This window comes from Benincasa hispida, chromosome 4 (assembly GCF_009727055.1).
Source record: "Benincasa hispida cultivar B227 chromosome 4, ASM972705v1, whole genome shotgun sequence".
In the NCBI taxonomy this organism is placed as follows: Eukaryota; Viridiplantae; Streptophyta; class Magnoliopsida; order Cucurbitales; family Cucurbitaceae; genus Benincasa; species Benincasa hispida.
Window position 1 is genome coordinate 48456628 of NC_052352.1, and position 18538 is coordinate 48475165.

An 18538-nucleotide genomic window follows, 5' to 3' on the forward strand; every position below is an offset into this window, starting at 1 on the left:
TCAGAATTTGTTATTAATTTAAAAAATTATATATTTTTTTAATTATAATACACTTAATATATATATTTATTTATTTTAATTCTATTTAATAACATGAATTTATTCTCTAAAAATAATTTTTGTTTGATACTTTAGAAAGAATCTTTACAAAACAAATTGAAATTGATTTTGTCAATCTCAATTCAATAAATACAAATAATTAAATAGAACTTTTACATATTATCATTCTAGAACAAAAATTTAAATAAATGAATCGATTAAACCGAATCCAAATGTTTCGTGTTAAGTTGAGTTTGGTTCATTATTTAAAAAGAATTATTTGGATTGAAAAAAGTTAGAACAATGAGGTCTAAAAAAGATCCAACCCAACCCAATCTCTCCTATCCACCCTCCCTACCCAGGATGAAACTCAATATGCAGCATCCTATTATACGGATGCTCCTCCATCCAAGAGAGATGGATGATCGAAACAAAATCCACAATAATAAATCCCCTGTTTCAAATTTCAAACACTGTATAACTTTTCCTAACATAATGTATAACTGGAATGAAGCAACTGTACAAGATTCACAATTTTAACAGTAATTAACACAACTCAAAAGAACGAAAACAACAATGCCATAAGAAATGTTAAACGTTATTTACTTCACTTGAAAGAAAGAAGAATGAACCCCAAACAATATCATACATTTGATGAATATCAATAGCTTTCTTCAGAGTACCGTCATCACCGCTTTGCTTGTATGGTGAACACCAGTGGCAGCCAGTTTCAATATAGCCCGACCCTTGTACAAGCTGCAATGTGTAAAACTCATGTAAAGTTTCATGAAACCAACCCCAAAGCAATGTTCAATAGCTTGCTCGACCATCAAACAAGTTATCAAACAATTAATTCGAAATTTAGACAAACAACATCCTGAAGATCTGATTAAGCTTGTTTGAAAGAAGAGATGATAAGTAGCAACAGAAATGAGTGAGACGCATTGGTTAGATAAAGTTCCATGCCTTTGGGATGAAATTGAAGCGGGGTACCAAAAACTAAAGAACTTGGGAGTAAATAATACCGGGTCACCCACTCAAGAATCAATGAATCAAATGTTGAATTTATGTTTCATTCCCCAACATATTTAAACTAGAGAAAAAGAGTGAACTCGACCCTTTTATGAAATAGCAAAACAACTTTTAGGGTGTGTTTGGCCCACTAACTTTATAAGTGGGTGTTAAATAAAACTCAACTCCACTCCACCAACTTCAATAGTATTCACTTTTAAAGTTTGCACATTTATTGAGAAACTCCATCTTCTCCTCTTTTTCTCTCCCTCTCCCTCTCCCTAATGTTTCCTAATTCCAAACTAAATAATTTTGGACCCCAAATACAAACTTTCTAACTCCAACATAATTCCAACATATTAACTCACTTCAGAACTCAACTCAGTGCTCCAAACAACCTAAGTTATGAGCGTTTACATCCTATGTGATGTGGGCTCCTAGTTTGGGAAGCTCTAGTTTGTTGGACAAACTCCAAGCTTAACAACACAAGGGATTTAGATCCAAGCATGCTGAGGCTTATCCTTATAATTCAGCAATCACTAACTCAAGAGTTGACCAGAATAAATTCTCCTATAAAGTATGATGTTTCATACTCTACACGAGGTATCAAGAAAAATGAGATGGCGATCATTTTCGACAAGGAAAATAAATCAAGGAAAACTGACCCTGCCAGTGCAAGTCCCCAAGTGGCTAAGGAATAAAACAGCACCCCAGCATGCCAAATTTCAAACATCTTCTCCACTTTGCTGCCCATACCATCCAGCGCCTTTGCTATTGCTGCAATTAGATGTTCAATAGCACAAAATATTAATTCAACAATTGCCATCGCTTGTGTGTAATCATCATAGTCCAGAAGTTAAATTAACAAAAGGAAAAACGTACTTTTCTGCAGTTCCTCAGGTGATACATTCTGCATTTTGGAAAACTCGAATATTTAAGATTCATTATAGAAAGAAAACCACAGAGAAATTCCATTCAAAGTGATAGGCATACCCTGGTTTTTGGGTTTGACATAATACATCTAGCCATAAAGTGGGCGACTGCATCCACTACATGTTCTTCAGATACAATCACATAACTTTCATCATCAATTCCACTCCATTCCTCAACTTTGCTTGGAACCATATCTTCAGTAACCCATATCCACCAACTGGGTGCTTCACGGCTAACATTCACAAGAATGTCAGCTGTGTGCGAATCAGCTCCTAACCAGGGAACCAAACAGGGGAGAGGAAAAAACATCAAGCAATCAATATGAATACGAGACTTCAGTACCAACTAATGAAACATGTCTGGTACAAGAAAGGAAAAAGGAAAAACCTGTAGCTTCCCTGAAAGGAAATTCATAGCTAATTCCATCTTTTGACGCTTCCTTGAGGGATTTAATTTCATTTAAGAACTTTTCAGAATCCACTGTCGCAACGAGACGAGCGTACAGCTGCCATTTACAAGGGCCAAATACACGACTTGAGTTCAATAATTGAAACGAATCAAATACCCATACCATATCTTTATGTATCCCAGTTCAGGAAAGGAAAACACACGTTCTTCAAATCTCAAACAAAAACTTTTCAGCAAAAAACTAACCTAGGGCCGGAAAGATTCATAATTGAAATTAATGCCTGTTTCTAATTAATCAAAGATTTTAACCACATCATCTTCAGCATTAAATAAGTGATGAATTAGAAAATGAATATAAATCTTTCAACCCTAAAATTGGGAACAGTACGAAATTTCAATACTAGGAAAACCTGAAAAAAAAAAAAAAAAAAAAAGCAAAAGCAGGCAAAAACTTGAAAGAGAGGGCAAATGGAGGAAATACATCGGGAGGGCAATCTTTCAGCAAACAATGAGATTCGGATAGCTTCTGAAGGAGGTCGAGATTTTGTTCAAGCAAATTCCTCAGTCTCCGATTGTCCGATCGCAGAGCATCGAGTTCTTCTTCCTCTGTAGGAGTGCGCTCGGTGGCATCATCGCTGGGTTTATGGTGATGGCAACACTCAATCGCCGACCAGGCCACGTCCGCGACCTCGATGACCGTCTTGGCCATCTCCAGAGCGCCATGGCCGCCTTTCATCTGTACAAACCTTCAGTTGAGATCACCCTGCTTCGATAATGGCGGCTTTCGTTGCGGGAGCGTTTTTCTTCTACGGAACTCGGAAGGATAATGATTCCTAAATTTGGGAAAAAATAGAATTTCTATTATCTTATGCTATTCTCAAAAAGTAAAAAAGAGGGGGAAAATTGTTAATTTTAGGTTTAAATTTTATTTTAGACCTTCAACTTTAAATCACATTTTATTTTGGTCTATAAGCTTTTAAAAATTTTCGTTTTAGTCCCTAGATTTTTAAAAAATAATCATTAAAATCAGCACTATTAAAATTATGTTAAGTAAAATGTCAACAACTAATCTGAAAGACCAAAATTTTGAATTTAAAAATATCTTTTAAATTCTCCCACTTTGACACCTTATTCAAAATTAAAACTCTAGATTTTTTAGAGGAGTTAACTTATTTATAGTCTAGCCATCCAAAAATACAAGTTCATTTTGTTAAAGAGTTAACAAAATCTTAGTATACTATAAACCAAATTAAGCACTTTTTAAAAGTTCAAGGAACAAACAAAATAATATTCAAAGTTCAGAGACTAGATTGAATAATTTTAAAAATATAGGAACTAAAATAGAATACTATTCAAAGTTGATGACCAAAATAAACTTAACTTTATTTATTGTTATTATTTCTTTAAGACAACAACAATTACACAATACAATTTCATAAGAAAATAATCATAATTATAAATGAAAAAAATTACATTCTAAGTCACAGGTTTAGAAGAATATGCGGTTATGTTTTCAAAATATATTTCATAACTTTAGGATATGTTTAATAGGTCCCGAAGTAAATTTTGTTATTATTTTAAATAATTACATGACATTTTAAATTAGACAAATATTTATTTTAAAAAGCATATTCTCTCTCATCTTCCTTTTGTTAATTCAAAATGTCAAATCATGCATTTCTAAATCAAATATCTTGTTAGAATTGAGAGGTTAAAACAATTTTTTTTTAACATTTAATAAGTTTACGCAAAAATCTAGAGAGGAGAAACTCACTGACCTTCATGTGACACTATTAGTGAATTTGTTTGAAGGGGAGAAAATTGTGGTATGCCAAAAAGGAGAAAAGTTGCATATTAGTGTGTGGCCTGCCAAAAAAGAGAAGTTGCACATCGGTGTGGTGCTTGCCACATATATTTCAATGCTTAAGTTAGAGAGTGAAAGAGTATGAAAACTAGGGAGTTTAGGAGTAAGATTCAAGTTACCCCATATAAGTCATAATGATGTATTTATAAAGATGATTGACCTAGGTCGTTGCGTTAGTATTTCAGAGTCAATTTGGGTACTTTTGTAACTTACCGGGCCAAGAAGTGTGCCCAATTTCATATTTGACTAGGGTTAGCCTCAGCGAGCATCTCCCCCTAGGCCCAAGAGGGTAATGCTTTGGGGGTAGAGCATGCATGGGACATGGTCCATTAGCTATTTTGCTAGGGGTTGGCATCGATTAAGCACATAAATTTGGGTTTGACATGAACTATCCCCCTAGGCCCATTTTGGGGCCTATGGTGTTATTTTTGTCCAAAATCTTGTTATTTTCTTGACTTTATTACTTTTATTCTTATTTTATATCGATTATACCCTTCGATTCAAGATCACCCATAACATTAGCCCCCTGCTCCCATGTTAGGGTCTCGAGGATTGGTTACTCATATCATGAGCTAAACATTTTAGGCTTGACTTGGGAGTATAATTTCTTCGAACTTGTGTTGCTTCAATGACCTTGTTGGTCCACTCTCAGTAAGGTTGAGCTTGTCACTGGTGTCCATGTGAGGTGCAAGAAGATTGACCCATCAAACCTAGAAGGTTGATGTTGGGTACTTCTTTTGGACAATGCTCTATGCCCTAGAGTTACCTTGACAATGTTTCAGGGTGGTTCCTAAGTTATCCTGGAGATGGCCCATGAAAACCTATCAATATTAATGAGTTTTAGAGTTCCTCCAAGTTAATTATTCTAAAGTCAATCCCCTTTTAGGGACCAATCCTGTACATAATCTTGTTAGAAAGATGAAAATCGATTTCTTTAAGATTAAAAGCACTTTCTCAAGAAAGATGAATATCGACTTTTGAGAGGTGAGGTGGCCAATAAATGAAATTCTTTGGGTCACTGAATCTTGTCAGGAAAATAAAAATTGATTTCTTTAAAATTACAACCACCTTCTCGAGAAAGATGAATATCAATTTTTGAGAGATGATGTGACCAATAAATGACCATCTTTGGAGCTTGAGATAGCCTCTAGAAAGATGATAATTGATGGATGGAAAGTTGTCTAGGTTTTCTATCAATCAAATAATATTTATAATCTTAATCTTGAACTTCAACAAACAAGTAGCACAAGTAGCAAGACTGGGTCAAACCACAGAGAAGCACGAAGATTAGTTTCTCAAAGTTCATTTTCAGGTAAAGCGGTAAATGATGGGAGGGGGTTTGTGTGAAATTGATAGTCGAAGAATAAATGAGCTAAAGAAAAAGTGTTTGCTCTTTTGGAAAGTAAAGTGGCACGATGCATTTAGTTAGCGAAAATGGAATTCCCCAATTCACAATTTTGGTCCTAGGATATAACTCCATCTACTTGAGCACATAGCCTACTTTACAAATATTAAGGGTCATAAATTATTAATTAAGATTTATACCCTAATTAGACTATATATCGATTAACTAACAATGAAAAACATTCATTAATAATTAACCTAAGCACATGCATTAAGGTCTAGGGCTAAGCCATGACACAATTAGCTAATGGGAAAAGCCGATTAACTAATCAATTGATTGTTCTTTATCTCTAGTTACTCAACATAACCATATGTTGCTATTGGAAACACCTCGAAAACAACATAACGCCCATGAGATAACCAATGCTACTTTGGCAACTCACACCTAACCACTACGGATTAGATGTGAAATTTCTAGCAATTAACAAGTCTAAACAATTGAATTGTCAATCCTTATGATTCAAACATGCTAAATATTGATTAAAAGATAAATATGCAAGAGAGATAAAAATAGGAAAATTTAAGAATAATTCTTCTCATAAATGTTCAGAGGGTTCATCCAAAATTCATTAACTAAATCATACAAACAAAAATTACATACCTTGAAAATACATAATTGAAGTTCGTAAACATCGAGCCATCTACAATCTACAAGAAAAAACCTAAAACTAAGAAAAGAGGTGGGAAGAAGATGAAGAACTTGAGGTGGGAAGGAGATAAAGAGCCTGATGGGATTCAAATTTTGAGCGGAAGCGTGTGAACGCCTAGCATCCCATAAATTGATTTTTACATAAACAAAATAAGTGTACTAAAACAGAATATGTGTAGAGTAAACATGTGAAATAACATGATTTAGAGAAAGGAAAGAACCATTTTCACCTTTGTAGATTCTCAAGCTCCTAGAACGATCCTCTCGATATTCCAACGAACAACTCCTCCAACGATCTTAAACACGAACGTCTCCTCGAACAATCTTGAACACGACCACAAGAATAACCTTGTTATTCTCAAGAATTTCAATAGAAGGATAGGTGGTATCCAACTATTGGAAGAGGGTGAGGAAGAAAAAATTTTGGGAGAGTAGAGAGGATTTCTTTTTGTGGCTTAGGGAAAAATTTGCAGAATAAATGCTTGCCACAAAAAGGCCATAAGGAAGACTTTATATAGAGAAGAGTCAACCCCCTTCTCCAAGTCTTTTTTCAATTTTTCCTTGTGCACAATTAATTAAATAACTATTTATACATTAAATCCAATTTAATGTATATATATTTAATTATCATAAACATCGTATGTCTGTGTGTAACACCTCTCTATTTATTAATTAATTTTTTGTGAATCTAATTCACTTGAATTAATTATTTGAATCTCATTAAAATATTTATTTCCAACTTAATTTGAATTATAGATCACATCCATAATCAATTACATATTAATCATATTAATATAAAATTTCTTCAAATTGATTTGAAAAATTCAAATATTTCCTCTTTAATGTCTTTTAGTGAACTAGCAATAGGCCTTGGTGGATCTGTAAATTAGAAGCGCAAACGATATGAGATTAATTGGCTAAACTCACTAAACTAATCAGTATTCGTTAATTATGGGTACATTCCACTGAAGACACACAACTGCACTATTCTCACTACAGATATATTTTTATGTCCATGGATATAGACCAATTACAGCAAGTTAGTCTTTCACGAGTGTTCGTAACTCCAATTGGGTTAAATTACCGTTTTACCCTCGGATTACCTCTAACTTCTTAAGTACCAGTGCTCCTCTAATCAACAATCTATTTATGGTCCAACCAATAAATAGAAACCCCCTCTTGGGCCAGTGAGGGGGTAGGGCCATTTGTTCAAGTCACGAAGAACCACTTAAAGGAACACTCATCTACTTACCCTCAAGACAGAAAGAAGTGAACTCCATCTTGTATTATTGTGTTCCCAGCTCCCCCCTCGGTCTTGTCCTCAAAATGGTAGGTTTATTGAGTCGGCGAACTGGCTATTCTCACCCATACAAATCAAAGGACAATCCTCGTGAACAAGAGTTCATAATATACTCAGGATTAAGACTAAGTTGCTTAGGCTATCTTAGTGAAATAGAAACCTAACTAGTTAAAGGTGTTACATCTAGTGGTTAATATTTTGCAGTTCGGTCTTATGCAAACTCATTATATAGGATACCCTCACTCGCATGTCACCTACACGAACGCGTCAGATCATTGCATTTGTATTAAATACAAAGTGGGTCGTATCCATAATGTTACCATGATAAGGTATCCAACCTTATGCCTATACTATAGATCCTTTAGGGTGTATCTTAAACATTAATCCCTATATGTCTCCACATATAGTTCATGACTCATAAGGCGGCCTTCGATGTTAGTTTATTGGATTTAAGGTTATTAAGACAAAATAGATAACAACACAATAACATTTATTGAATTAACATCTATAACTCTTCATTGATGACGATTAATTAATAACACTTACTATCTACGAGTTTTAGGAAGTAAAACCAACAGAACTCACAAAAGGCCCATAGCTCGGAATGGGCACCTCCATCTCAAACTCTCCATCCAAAACCCAAAAAAATAAAGTTGGTTATATAGAAATTGCGGGAGCACCATGACATTGAGGGTCTTTAAATGTGGCGTGTACCCCTCACCTGTGGCACTGTTGCTTTGCCATTATTATTCTCTTAAGCGTCGTGCATGAGCACTTGCAGTACTGCACGACACCGTGCTTTCTTTGCCCTGACTTCACCGTTTTGCTCCAAATTGCTTGTCAATTGCTCCATTTAAGTCCAAATTGCTTGCTAATTGCTTCATTTAAGTTCATATTGCATCCGAACTGTCATAATTGCTTCTTATGCTCAATAACCTATCTAAGAACTCAAATAAACATTAAATACATGAGAACTAACATGATTTAGACCAAGGAGATAGCTCATTTTGAGAGTTATTAATAATTGATTTAAATGATGTGACTTTTATGTAGCTTTTATGGACGTTCTTGAACATGTGTTGGGTTGTGACTAATGGAAGCATTTTGATCTAGATTAAGAGAATGTGTAGTGACCATATAACAACGGAATATATGTCAGGCACATGCTAGCAATAGAAGAAGCTTGGCCAAGGTTGACCTCGACCTCGGTCTATGTGCCTAGGCTTCATTTTGATATTTTTCTAATGATTTATTACTTGTCGTACTCCCTCCCAGGCTTCCTTCTTAACGTGAAAAGAGATGTGAGGGCAACTGCTGTCAACCCTTTTATGACATCTACTGTCTAACTGGTACTTGTAACCCTTTTTCTCGCACATGTTTAACTTGATAGGCCGTTTATAAACATAACAACCTATCCATGCATTCCTGGCTAAATCCTTATAGAAATTTAGAACTTATTAACAACAAGCAATCAAATTGTAACTTATATATATACTTCAAACAGAGTTCACATATAACCACTTTCACATATATATAAACTTAGGGTTCTACCCTTCCCACTATATGTTCAAGAGTTCTAATGCCTATCAAGACATAACATCAACCTAAGCAACTTCTGATCTATTAGGGATCTACAGATTTGTGGCAGACTAGCAGTTGTAAGCTAGGTTCTGGGAAATTGATCGCTGCTTGAAAGTAAAACATTTTTGAAAGAGTGAGCTAAAATGCTCAATAACTGACTAACTTTTTAAAATATAAGCTAAAAAACATAGGCATACTGGATTATTAAAAATGACTGATAAACGTAAATACTTTCCTAGGTTCGGGGTCAAGAAAATAGACTTAGCTCAAGTACATAAACTTTGTACTTTAAATTCATATCGTTAACATATTAAAAACACTAAAATCAAAACATAGCTTTGTCTAATCTTGTAAAACATTCATACTTTTCTTTGTACTCATTTGCCTTAGTTGAGGTAGAGCTCTTTTTACTCTTACACTCAACGTCGATAACCTTAGCTGATGTAGAGTAGTCTCAATACAGTCAGCATCAATAATAATCATACATGCACGTAGATATGCCCCAAAGGCTAATATAAACATATTCATAATATTTGCCTTGAATACCTTCATCTCTTTAAGTATCATATGACCCATATACCTTCATTATCTTGAGTATCGAGTTCCACTATTAGAGTACTGGAAACATGCTTTTCACTGAACATACATAGTACTTTAACTTTTAAGCATTCCTCAGAAAACTTGGAATTTAAATAGATAAACATAGTATAGAAACTCATAACATATTAGGAATGCTTTCATTGATCAAATCATGCTTAAGATTTTGCATAGCAACATAGTTTATAAACTTTCCTTTAACAAACATTCATGCTTTGAAACCATTGGAGCATCTAGCTCAATAAGATATAATCTTGCTTTAAAAACATTGAAGCACATAGCATACTTTAAGAGAAAACTCATGCTTTAGCGTAGTTAGAAAGCGTTACTTTGGGGTGGACCATGCGTCCATTATACTTATACTTTAGGGTGACCTATGCGTTGAAATCAACTAAAAGAAAACATCCTTAAAACTTATGCTCTTCACATGAAACATGCTTGAAAACATTGAAGTAAAGCATTCATCAGATATATGCACTAAAATCACATTAGGCAAAATATTCATAAAACTTTGTTACTCATTGTTACTTGTTAGCTCCCCAAGGGGTTATAAGCTTTCCCTATCTTTGCTTGGCCTACCAAATACATGAATATCCTTTGGTTAATAACATTGGCTCCCTTTTGAGTTTAAACCTATTTTAACTAATTTAGTTTTTTTGTTTTTTTTTTCCTTAGCTTAAATTTATCTCTAGTTTCCCTTTTCAAGTCCACATTTAAGTATTTAATAATTTATCATGCTTAACATTTCTTAAAGAACTCCATATTGGCATACCAACACTTAGACTTCAAGACTAGTACAAGGTCAAGCCCTTAGTAACTTGAGTGCATTACACGATCTAATAGGTGCAAGGCACATGCACGCAACCACTCAAGGTAGGTGCTTGGCATGCATAACCACTCGAGGTAGGCATTGAACACCCCACAACCAGGTGATGAGCACTTCCTTTGCCGCACACTTAAAGAATCATGCCTTGGCTTATGCACGCATACACATTCACTGACACCAATGCATGCACGTCCTTTCTGCTTTGGCCAGCTGCTTGCTTGTTCAACCGTTACAGTTGTCTGCTTGTTCATCAACATAAATTTTTCATATTTAACTTTCAAAGCTTATAACTCACAATCCATTTTTCGTTCTATGAATTTCTTACATAACCTCTTAAATATCTTACCTCAAATTTTGAGCTTCAAACACCTCCTAGAGAGCTAAAAATCTGTAGATTTTCACAAGTTGCTCGAGTAAATTCATAATTTAAAGCAACCTTCAATTTCTTCAAGATTTCATCATCAATTCGTGGGAATTTCTTCACAGCAGCCCTAGAACATTAAATTGATTGATGGAACTTCACCTTAGCTGCAGAAATTCTCCTTTAACTCAAGAGAATTGGCAAAATCGACCTCTTCTTAATAAGCCTCTTTTATACCTCCTCTTGCATGCTAACATTGTTTAATCTCTTGACAGCTCATGCCACTAACTTATTTCTTGGCCTATAGTCCTGCCACTTAGTCCACTAATTTAACTTAGCACAATAACTTCTCTTAACACTTCAACGTATAAGGGGTCATGCTCCTTACCAACGCAAGTCCCCTCGGTTACTGGTGTCACTGCATGCATAGCAGCCCCCTTTAGTTCCTTGCCTTGAGCACTCGATAACACGCTCGGTCGCTTATGTCAAATGATCGTCCAACGCATCCACTTGGATGCTCGGCCACACACCTGACCGCCTATACTAGTGCTGAATAACCTCTAATGAGGCCAATGCAAGTCTCATTCCAATCTGCCTATCAAGGCCTTTACCTTAGTCTGCTCACATAATCTCCAAGCCATAAGCCCTTCCACGCATAGCTTCCTCTCCTTCAATACTCTTAAAAAATTTCACTAAGTGTTGAAATCATACATTTTCAACCGAGAGTTCCATTTCCTATACTTAGAATATTTTCCAACCCTTAATCTAATTCATTCATTTTAAAGGCTTAAACACTTAGACAATTTCTCCTCCTTTAACTTATCTATTAACTTCAAATTTTAACAAATTAAGCTAATTTATCTAACTTGTTTTAAGACGACAATGACATGGTAACTTCTTAAGCATGGTCATTTAGGAAAAAAAAAGTTTAGGGTTTACATCATTATTTGTTAAGGATGAGCTATCAGGTTGCGGCCAGAAAACTCAATTGCATGATGTGTAACCCCTTAAAAGAGAATGAGTCAATTTTTTCCTCGACCTCAGCTACCCATTTACTTGTCCAGTGGTTTTTCATTGCTTCCTTTTATCATACTTGGGTGAAATTGATCGTGACTTATTTGTCTTGGAAGCCCTCAATCAAATTTGAAGTCGTCTTATGAAATTACTGCTTTTTTGTTTAAGATGGAAGTATATCTTTTGTAACTTCTAATTTTTGTTTGATAGGGAAGCATATCCCTTGTAACTTTTGTTTTTTGTTTGATGGGGAAACATATCCCTGTGAATATGCTTTTTGTTTGATAGGATAGAATGTCTCCTACTCAAGAAATATTTTATTTACAGAAAATGTTTGATTAAGTATGACGTTTGATAACCTGAAAAAAGAAAAACATACTCTTTTTTCAAAGGGAAATAATATGTTCCAAATTAATAACAATCATTATGCAAAAATAAAAAATTTATCATTAAAAGCAAAGTACCCTAAGATGGTGTTGGCCTGGAACTTGATAGTCAACCTTGGCAGGTCTGACGCGTCGCGACCTAGGATGGTTAGCCTTGAGTGGTGGTTTTTCTTCGATCAAACTTTGCATGTTTGTCTTCAACTATATCCTATCTTTTGAGGTTCTAGTTGATCCTTGGTTATTTGGTGGTGCTCTTCACCTCAACCTTAGATCATTTGAACTTTAAATCACTTTGAAATGATGGACGTTCATTCTTTTTAGGCTCTTGAGTACTTTGATGATAGTATGTATCTGTGTGTTGCCTTTAAATCTCGAGTAGCTCAACTTTTCATCTTATGGTTGAGCCTCGACCTCAAACACTTAGGGTTTACACAACCACCTACATGTTAGGTTGAGGTTGGTAGATATTTCTGGCCCTCATGTGCTTAGGGTTAGCCTCGTCTAGTCTCTTGTAAATTTTATGGTATGCAAATTTACCTTTTATCAACTAGGTTGAGCCTTGGACTCAACTTAAGCCTCAACCTCGTCCATTTTTCAAAATGTGCATAGTGTACTGGATGCATATAAATGGTAAAAATATTTTACCTTTATGTTCTTAGGGTCGGCCTCGGTTAGCCCCCTATGAAATTTTGATTGTATAAATTCATATTCCATTAATAATTTTGAGCCTTAGCCTTAACCTTGACTTTTCGCTTTTTCTCGATCAAGCTCAAAAAGTCTGTTTCAACTGTTTCCTTATCATTTGAGGCTCTACTCAATCCTCAATCTCTGATAGTGCTCCTCAGCGTCGACCTCCTCTCCTCGACCTCGGCTCAAACTCCTTGACACAATCTGCACCACGAATCTTAGTCCACCAGTTCTGCTAGCTTTGCTCACGTAACTTCATGTCACTTTGTTTGTCCGGTAGTTTAAGGTTGCCTTTTCCTCAGGTCGAGGTAGTGTTTGATTTCTTATTCTCCATGCACGAATGACGTTGCTAGGGTCAGGTCGAGGCCAAGTATCTCCTCTTAAGCCTAAAATGAGCCTAGGATGATGCTTCGAGCAGAGGCATGTGTATGACATGGCCCTTTAGCTAATTTACTAAGGTCGTCTTCGACCGACATATAAATTTGGGGTTTGACATGTTAGTAAAAATACTTTAAATCCATACTGAATAGATTAACCCTATGATCATTCATGCCAAATTATTAAGAATAACATACTAGATTCCATTGAAAATTTGATGATGGATATAAAGTGGTTATTGTCTTCCTCAACCAAAACTCTGAACATCCTTAGTGGGATCTTTCTCTAGATGGGATTTAAGAAAGACTTGGTGCGTATTGTTTTGGTATATTGAGGACCATATCCCTAAGGTCTCTTTATATACTAATTCAATTAAGGTTCCCAAATCCTAATTGACTAAGAATGAGTTTCTACCCATTAAGTTCATAATCAATTAGGAATCTAGGGCCGTAATTAATTAGATCACATAATAGGTCCCAATTTAATAAAATAACTCAATGTGATAAAATATTAATTCACATACATAGCCCATACTTTAATTATACATATTATTATTTAAATACGTCTAACAATCTCCCACTTGGGCTATGTCTGTATACTTAATGTAACTAAATCACATAAACCTAAGTGTGCATAAACATGTTATTTTAATAGTAGAATTCCCCTTTAGTTCAATATGATCCATCTCCTGTATTAGTATAGAACCAAGGTGACTTTCATCACCATCCTTATAACTAAACCTTTTTTAATCACCAATCCCAATACATTCAATGATATAGATCAAGTATGGATGGATAACATGAAAATTACATGCAAAATAATCTAGATCATGCCTGTTTCCAGCCGGTCCAAATTCCTTAATGAGATCATTCTTCAAAACTTTATGCTAAACCACATGCATGATAAACAAGTTCGGCTAATAAAACATAAACCATCAACTTTATTCTATATAGACAATAAACAAATTAAGGTAAAAAAAAAAAAAAAAAAAGCAAAAAAAAAAAAAAAAAACGGATCATCAATAACAAACTCCCATTAAACCATGGAATAAAAAAAGTGACTAACATTCATGTGAGTAACATGCTCATGAAAAACTTTAGGTGGTAATCTTTAGTCAACGGATCTGCCATCATAGAGTTTGCTCCTATATGTTCTATCAAAATTTGACCATTTTGAACTATTTCTTTCACAACCAGAAACTTCATGTCTACATGTTTTGACTTAGTATTGCTTCTGTTATTGTTGGAATACATTAATGTCGACTTATTGTTACAAAATAATTTTAGTGGACTTTCTATGCCAACCACTATCTGCAGTCCAGTGACAAAATTTCATAAGCATATTCCATGATTGGATACCTCATAACATGCTATAAACTTTGCAACCATGGTAGAAGAAGTCATAAGTGTTTGTTTAACGCATCTTCATGATACAACTCCTCTAGCCAACATGAAGATATAGCCTGAAGTGGATGGAAAAGTGTTTTGACATCAACATAATCAGAATCAGAATACCCACAACTTGTTTGGTTATGATCTTCGATAAGTGAGCATATAATATTTTATTCTTGTAAATACCTCATAACTCATTTGGTTGCTTTCCAATGATCCATCCCCGAGTTGCTCAAATATCTGCCTAACACTCTAACTATGAATGCAATATCTAGACACAAACATACTTGAGCGTACACTAGACTTCCAACAGTCAATGCATAGGGAACCTTCTGCATCTCCTCAATCTCGAGTACAGTCATGGGGCATTGACCTAAATGGAATTTATCACTTAGGCGACGGGGTATCCCTTGGTGCACAATCTTTCATGTCAAATCTCTCAAAAATACTTTTAATGTAGTTCTTTTGTGACAATCTAAAAATACCTTGAGAACGATCTCGCAGTATTTCAATTCCTAGTACAAAAAGAAGCGTCACCAAGATCCTTCATCTCAAAATTCTTTTTGAGAAACCTCTTAGTTTCATGCAATAAACCTACATCATTACTTGCTATTAGTATGTCATCGACATATAACACTAGAAAGATTGATTTACTCCCACTGAACCTATGATATACATAGTCTTCCACTATATTTACTTCAAAACCAAAGGAGATTATTACTCCATGAAATTTTTGATACCATTGATGAGAGGCTTGCTTGAGACCATAGATGGTTTTCTTAAATTTGCACACCATATACTTTGGATTACAAGACAAAAAAGTTTTCTGGTTGCATCATATAAATCGTCTCATTAATATTCCCATTGAGAAACGTAGTTTTTACATTCATCTAGTGTAGTTCTAAATCAAAGTGAGCTACCGGTTTCATGATTACTCTGAAAGAGTCTTTCAATGAAACCAGAGAGAAAGTCTGTTTGTAATCAATGTCTTCCTTTTGAGTAAAGCCCTTTGTAATGATACAAGCCTTATATCTTTCGATATTACCATGCAAATCCTTTTGGTTTTTAATATCCATTTACAACCTATGAGTTTCACTCCTGATGACAATTCGCCAAGTTCCCAAACGTCATTTTCTTTCATAGATTTTATTTCCTATTCTATTGCATTTATCCATTTTTAAGAGTTAGAACTTTATAGAGCTTGTTGGAAGTTGATTGGATCATCTTCCATTATGCCCATATCATCTTGATATTCTTGAAGAAATACAATATAATCATCTGGAATTGCATTTATTCTCTCTCTAGTGGATCTCCTTAGTGACACTTCTTGAAGTTGTTGAGTTTGAACTTGAGGTTAAAAAATAAGGACTTCAATGTTGTCTTGTTCTATAATTAGTTCAATAGTGAAGTCAGAAAGCCTGAACATCATTTACAACCACATTAGAAAAAGAAACTAATTACTCTTCAAAGACAACTTTTCTTATGTTGTCTTCTCCCTAAACTTAACATCCTCAAGGATTCTAGCATTTTCCATCTCAAACAATGATTTAGAAGTGAGATCATAAAACTTGAAACCCCAGAGAGCGCTTAGAATACCCAACAAAATAACAGCTAATAGTTCTCAAGTCTAATTTTCTTTCGTTAGGCTTGTAAAGTCTAGTCTCAGCGAGACAATCCCAGATGTGAAGATGCCTAATACTAGGCTTCTTTCATGTCCACAATTCATAGAGGTTTTAGCTACTGCTTTGCTAGGTACCATATTTAGGATATATGTTGCAGTCTTTAGTGCCTCACCTTCAAAGGATTTTGGTAGAGGAGAATGACTAATCATACTTCTTACCATATCATTAATTGTTCTATTTCGCTTTTCCGCCACTCCGTTCATGTTGGGTTTGCTCGACATAGTGTATTGTGGGACAATTTCACATTTCTTTAGGTATTTGGCAAAGGGTCTTGAAAGTTGTTCACATGATCCATCATATCTACCATAGTATTCACCACCACGATCGATTTCACAGTCATAATTTTCTTTCCAAGATGAAGTTCAACTTCAGCTTCGAAAGACTTGAAAACTTCCAAAGATTGAGACTTCTCATGAATTAAATATAGGTATCTATATCTTGAATGTCTATGAGCATAATAAAATATTGTTGCTCCCAAGAAGCAATAGGAAATGGACCACAAATGTTTGTATGTATTAGTTCTAAGATGTTTGAGCATCTATTGGTACCTAATTTTCTTATGTTAATTATATTTTCCCTTAATACATTCCACACAAACGTGAAAGTTACTTAAATAAAAGGAACTGAGAATTCCAATTGACACAAGTCTCTGAATTCTCTGTTTAGAGATGTGACCTAAACGCTTGTGCCATAACATAGCGGAATTCTCATTTAATTTACAATTTGTACCACATGAATTAGATAACATAATATTGTTAAATAAAGTACAAGAATCAAGCATATATAGATTATCATGTAAAGAAATGGTACCAATAATCTTGGAATCTTGAAAAAGACTAACTTTATTATTTCCAAAAGAACAAGAAAAACCAAATTTGTCCAAACTAAAAATAGAAACTAAATTCCGTCTAAATGACGGTACAATAAAAATCTCATTCAAATCCAAATAACAAGTTTTTAAATGTAATCTAAAATTCCCAATAGCTTCAACTGGAACTGCTTTGTCATCGCCCACATCAATGAATCTTTCAGCATCATTTAGCAACTGGCTCTACAAGCAACCCTGCATCGATATACTTATGCGAATAGTAGCACCAAAATCTACGCATCAAGTATCCGTAGATACAGAAGCTAAATTAACTTTAGAACAAACCGAAGTAGGAAGTTTACCCTTCTTTACACGCCACTTGTCGTACTTGGAACAATCTTTCTTGAAGTGACTTTTTTTTTTTTGCAGAAAAAACAAGGATTTTCAGTAACCTATTTCTTGCTCTTATTCTACTGAGATGTCCCTTCTGTAGCACCTATAGATTTCATTTTCTTCTTATCACGAGAGTCAGTTGCCAAATGAGCACTTTCTGTCATTTCTTCTTCTTGCACACATTGTGAGATAAGCTCATTAATACTCCATTTATCCTTATGAGTATTATAGCTTATTTTAAATTGGGTGAATTGTGCAGGAAGAAAGATAAGTACTAGATGTATGAGTAAATTTTCATTTATCGATATCAAGTGCCTTTAATTTACCTGCGAGATCGGACATTTCTATAATGTACTCTCTTATGTTCCCATTGCCCTTATATCTCGTGGAAGTTAAAGAACTCAAAAGACTACTTGCTTCCCATTTTTTATTTTTTGCAAAATATTTCTCAATTTGAGTAAGGAACTTATTGGCATTTTCACTTTCCGTGATAGAGCCACGAAAGGACTCCGAAATGGAGTACCTAATGATCATCAGACACATGCGATTTGATCATTCCCACTTCTCTATATTAGCCGTATTCGGATGTTCCTCATTAGAAGTAGGTTTATCGGTCCTTAATGCAAGGTCCAAATCCATACACCCGAGAAGCATCTCTAGGCTTTCCTTCCAAATTTTGAAGTTTAGTCCATTCAAATTTGGGATTGAACTCAAATTTTCAAATATTTGAGTAAGACCAACTGAAACAATAAATAACAAAATATATACTCACAATTAAAATATGACAAAATAATTTCACATATGTGGTGGGTCATTTTTACAAGAT

General features: G+C 34.7%; 1 protein-coding gene across 1 annotated transcript; it reads right to left on the reverse strand.

The window, feature by feature from the left end:
* Positions 1-494: 494 nt before the first annotated feature.
* On the reverse strand, positions 495-3241 carry LOC120075067. The gene is made up of 6 exons (XM_039028224.1): positions 2873-3241; positions 2371-2488; positions 2044-2255; positions 1933-1960; positions 1716-1827; positions 495-795 (listed from the first exon to the last, which is right to left on the reverse strand). Exons 1-6 carry the CDS (start codon positions 3125-3127, stop codon positions 714-716), a joined length of 807 nt encoding a protein of 268 aa, XP_038884152.1. The 5' UTR covers positions 3128-3241; the 3' UTR covers positions 495-713.
* Between the last annotated feature and the right edge of the window lie 15297 nt (positions 3242-18538).

Bases quoted from the DNA above. Each gene is read 5' to 3' on its own strand.
- LOC120075067 (XM_039028224.1), bottom strand. From the start codon at position 3,127: ATGAAAGGCGGCCATGGCGCTCTGGAGATGGCCAAGACGGTCATCGAG. The intron at 2,489-2,872 runs GTATTTCCTCCA...TGTAAATGGCAG, and splicing joins TGAAAGATTGCCCTCCCGAT to CTGTACGCTCGTCTCGTTGC. The intron at 2,256-2,370 runs GTTTTTCCTTTT...TTCCCTGGTTAG, and splicing joins TCCTTTCAGGGAAGCTACAG to GAGCTGATTCGCACACAGCT.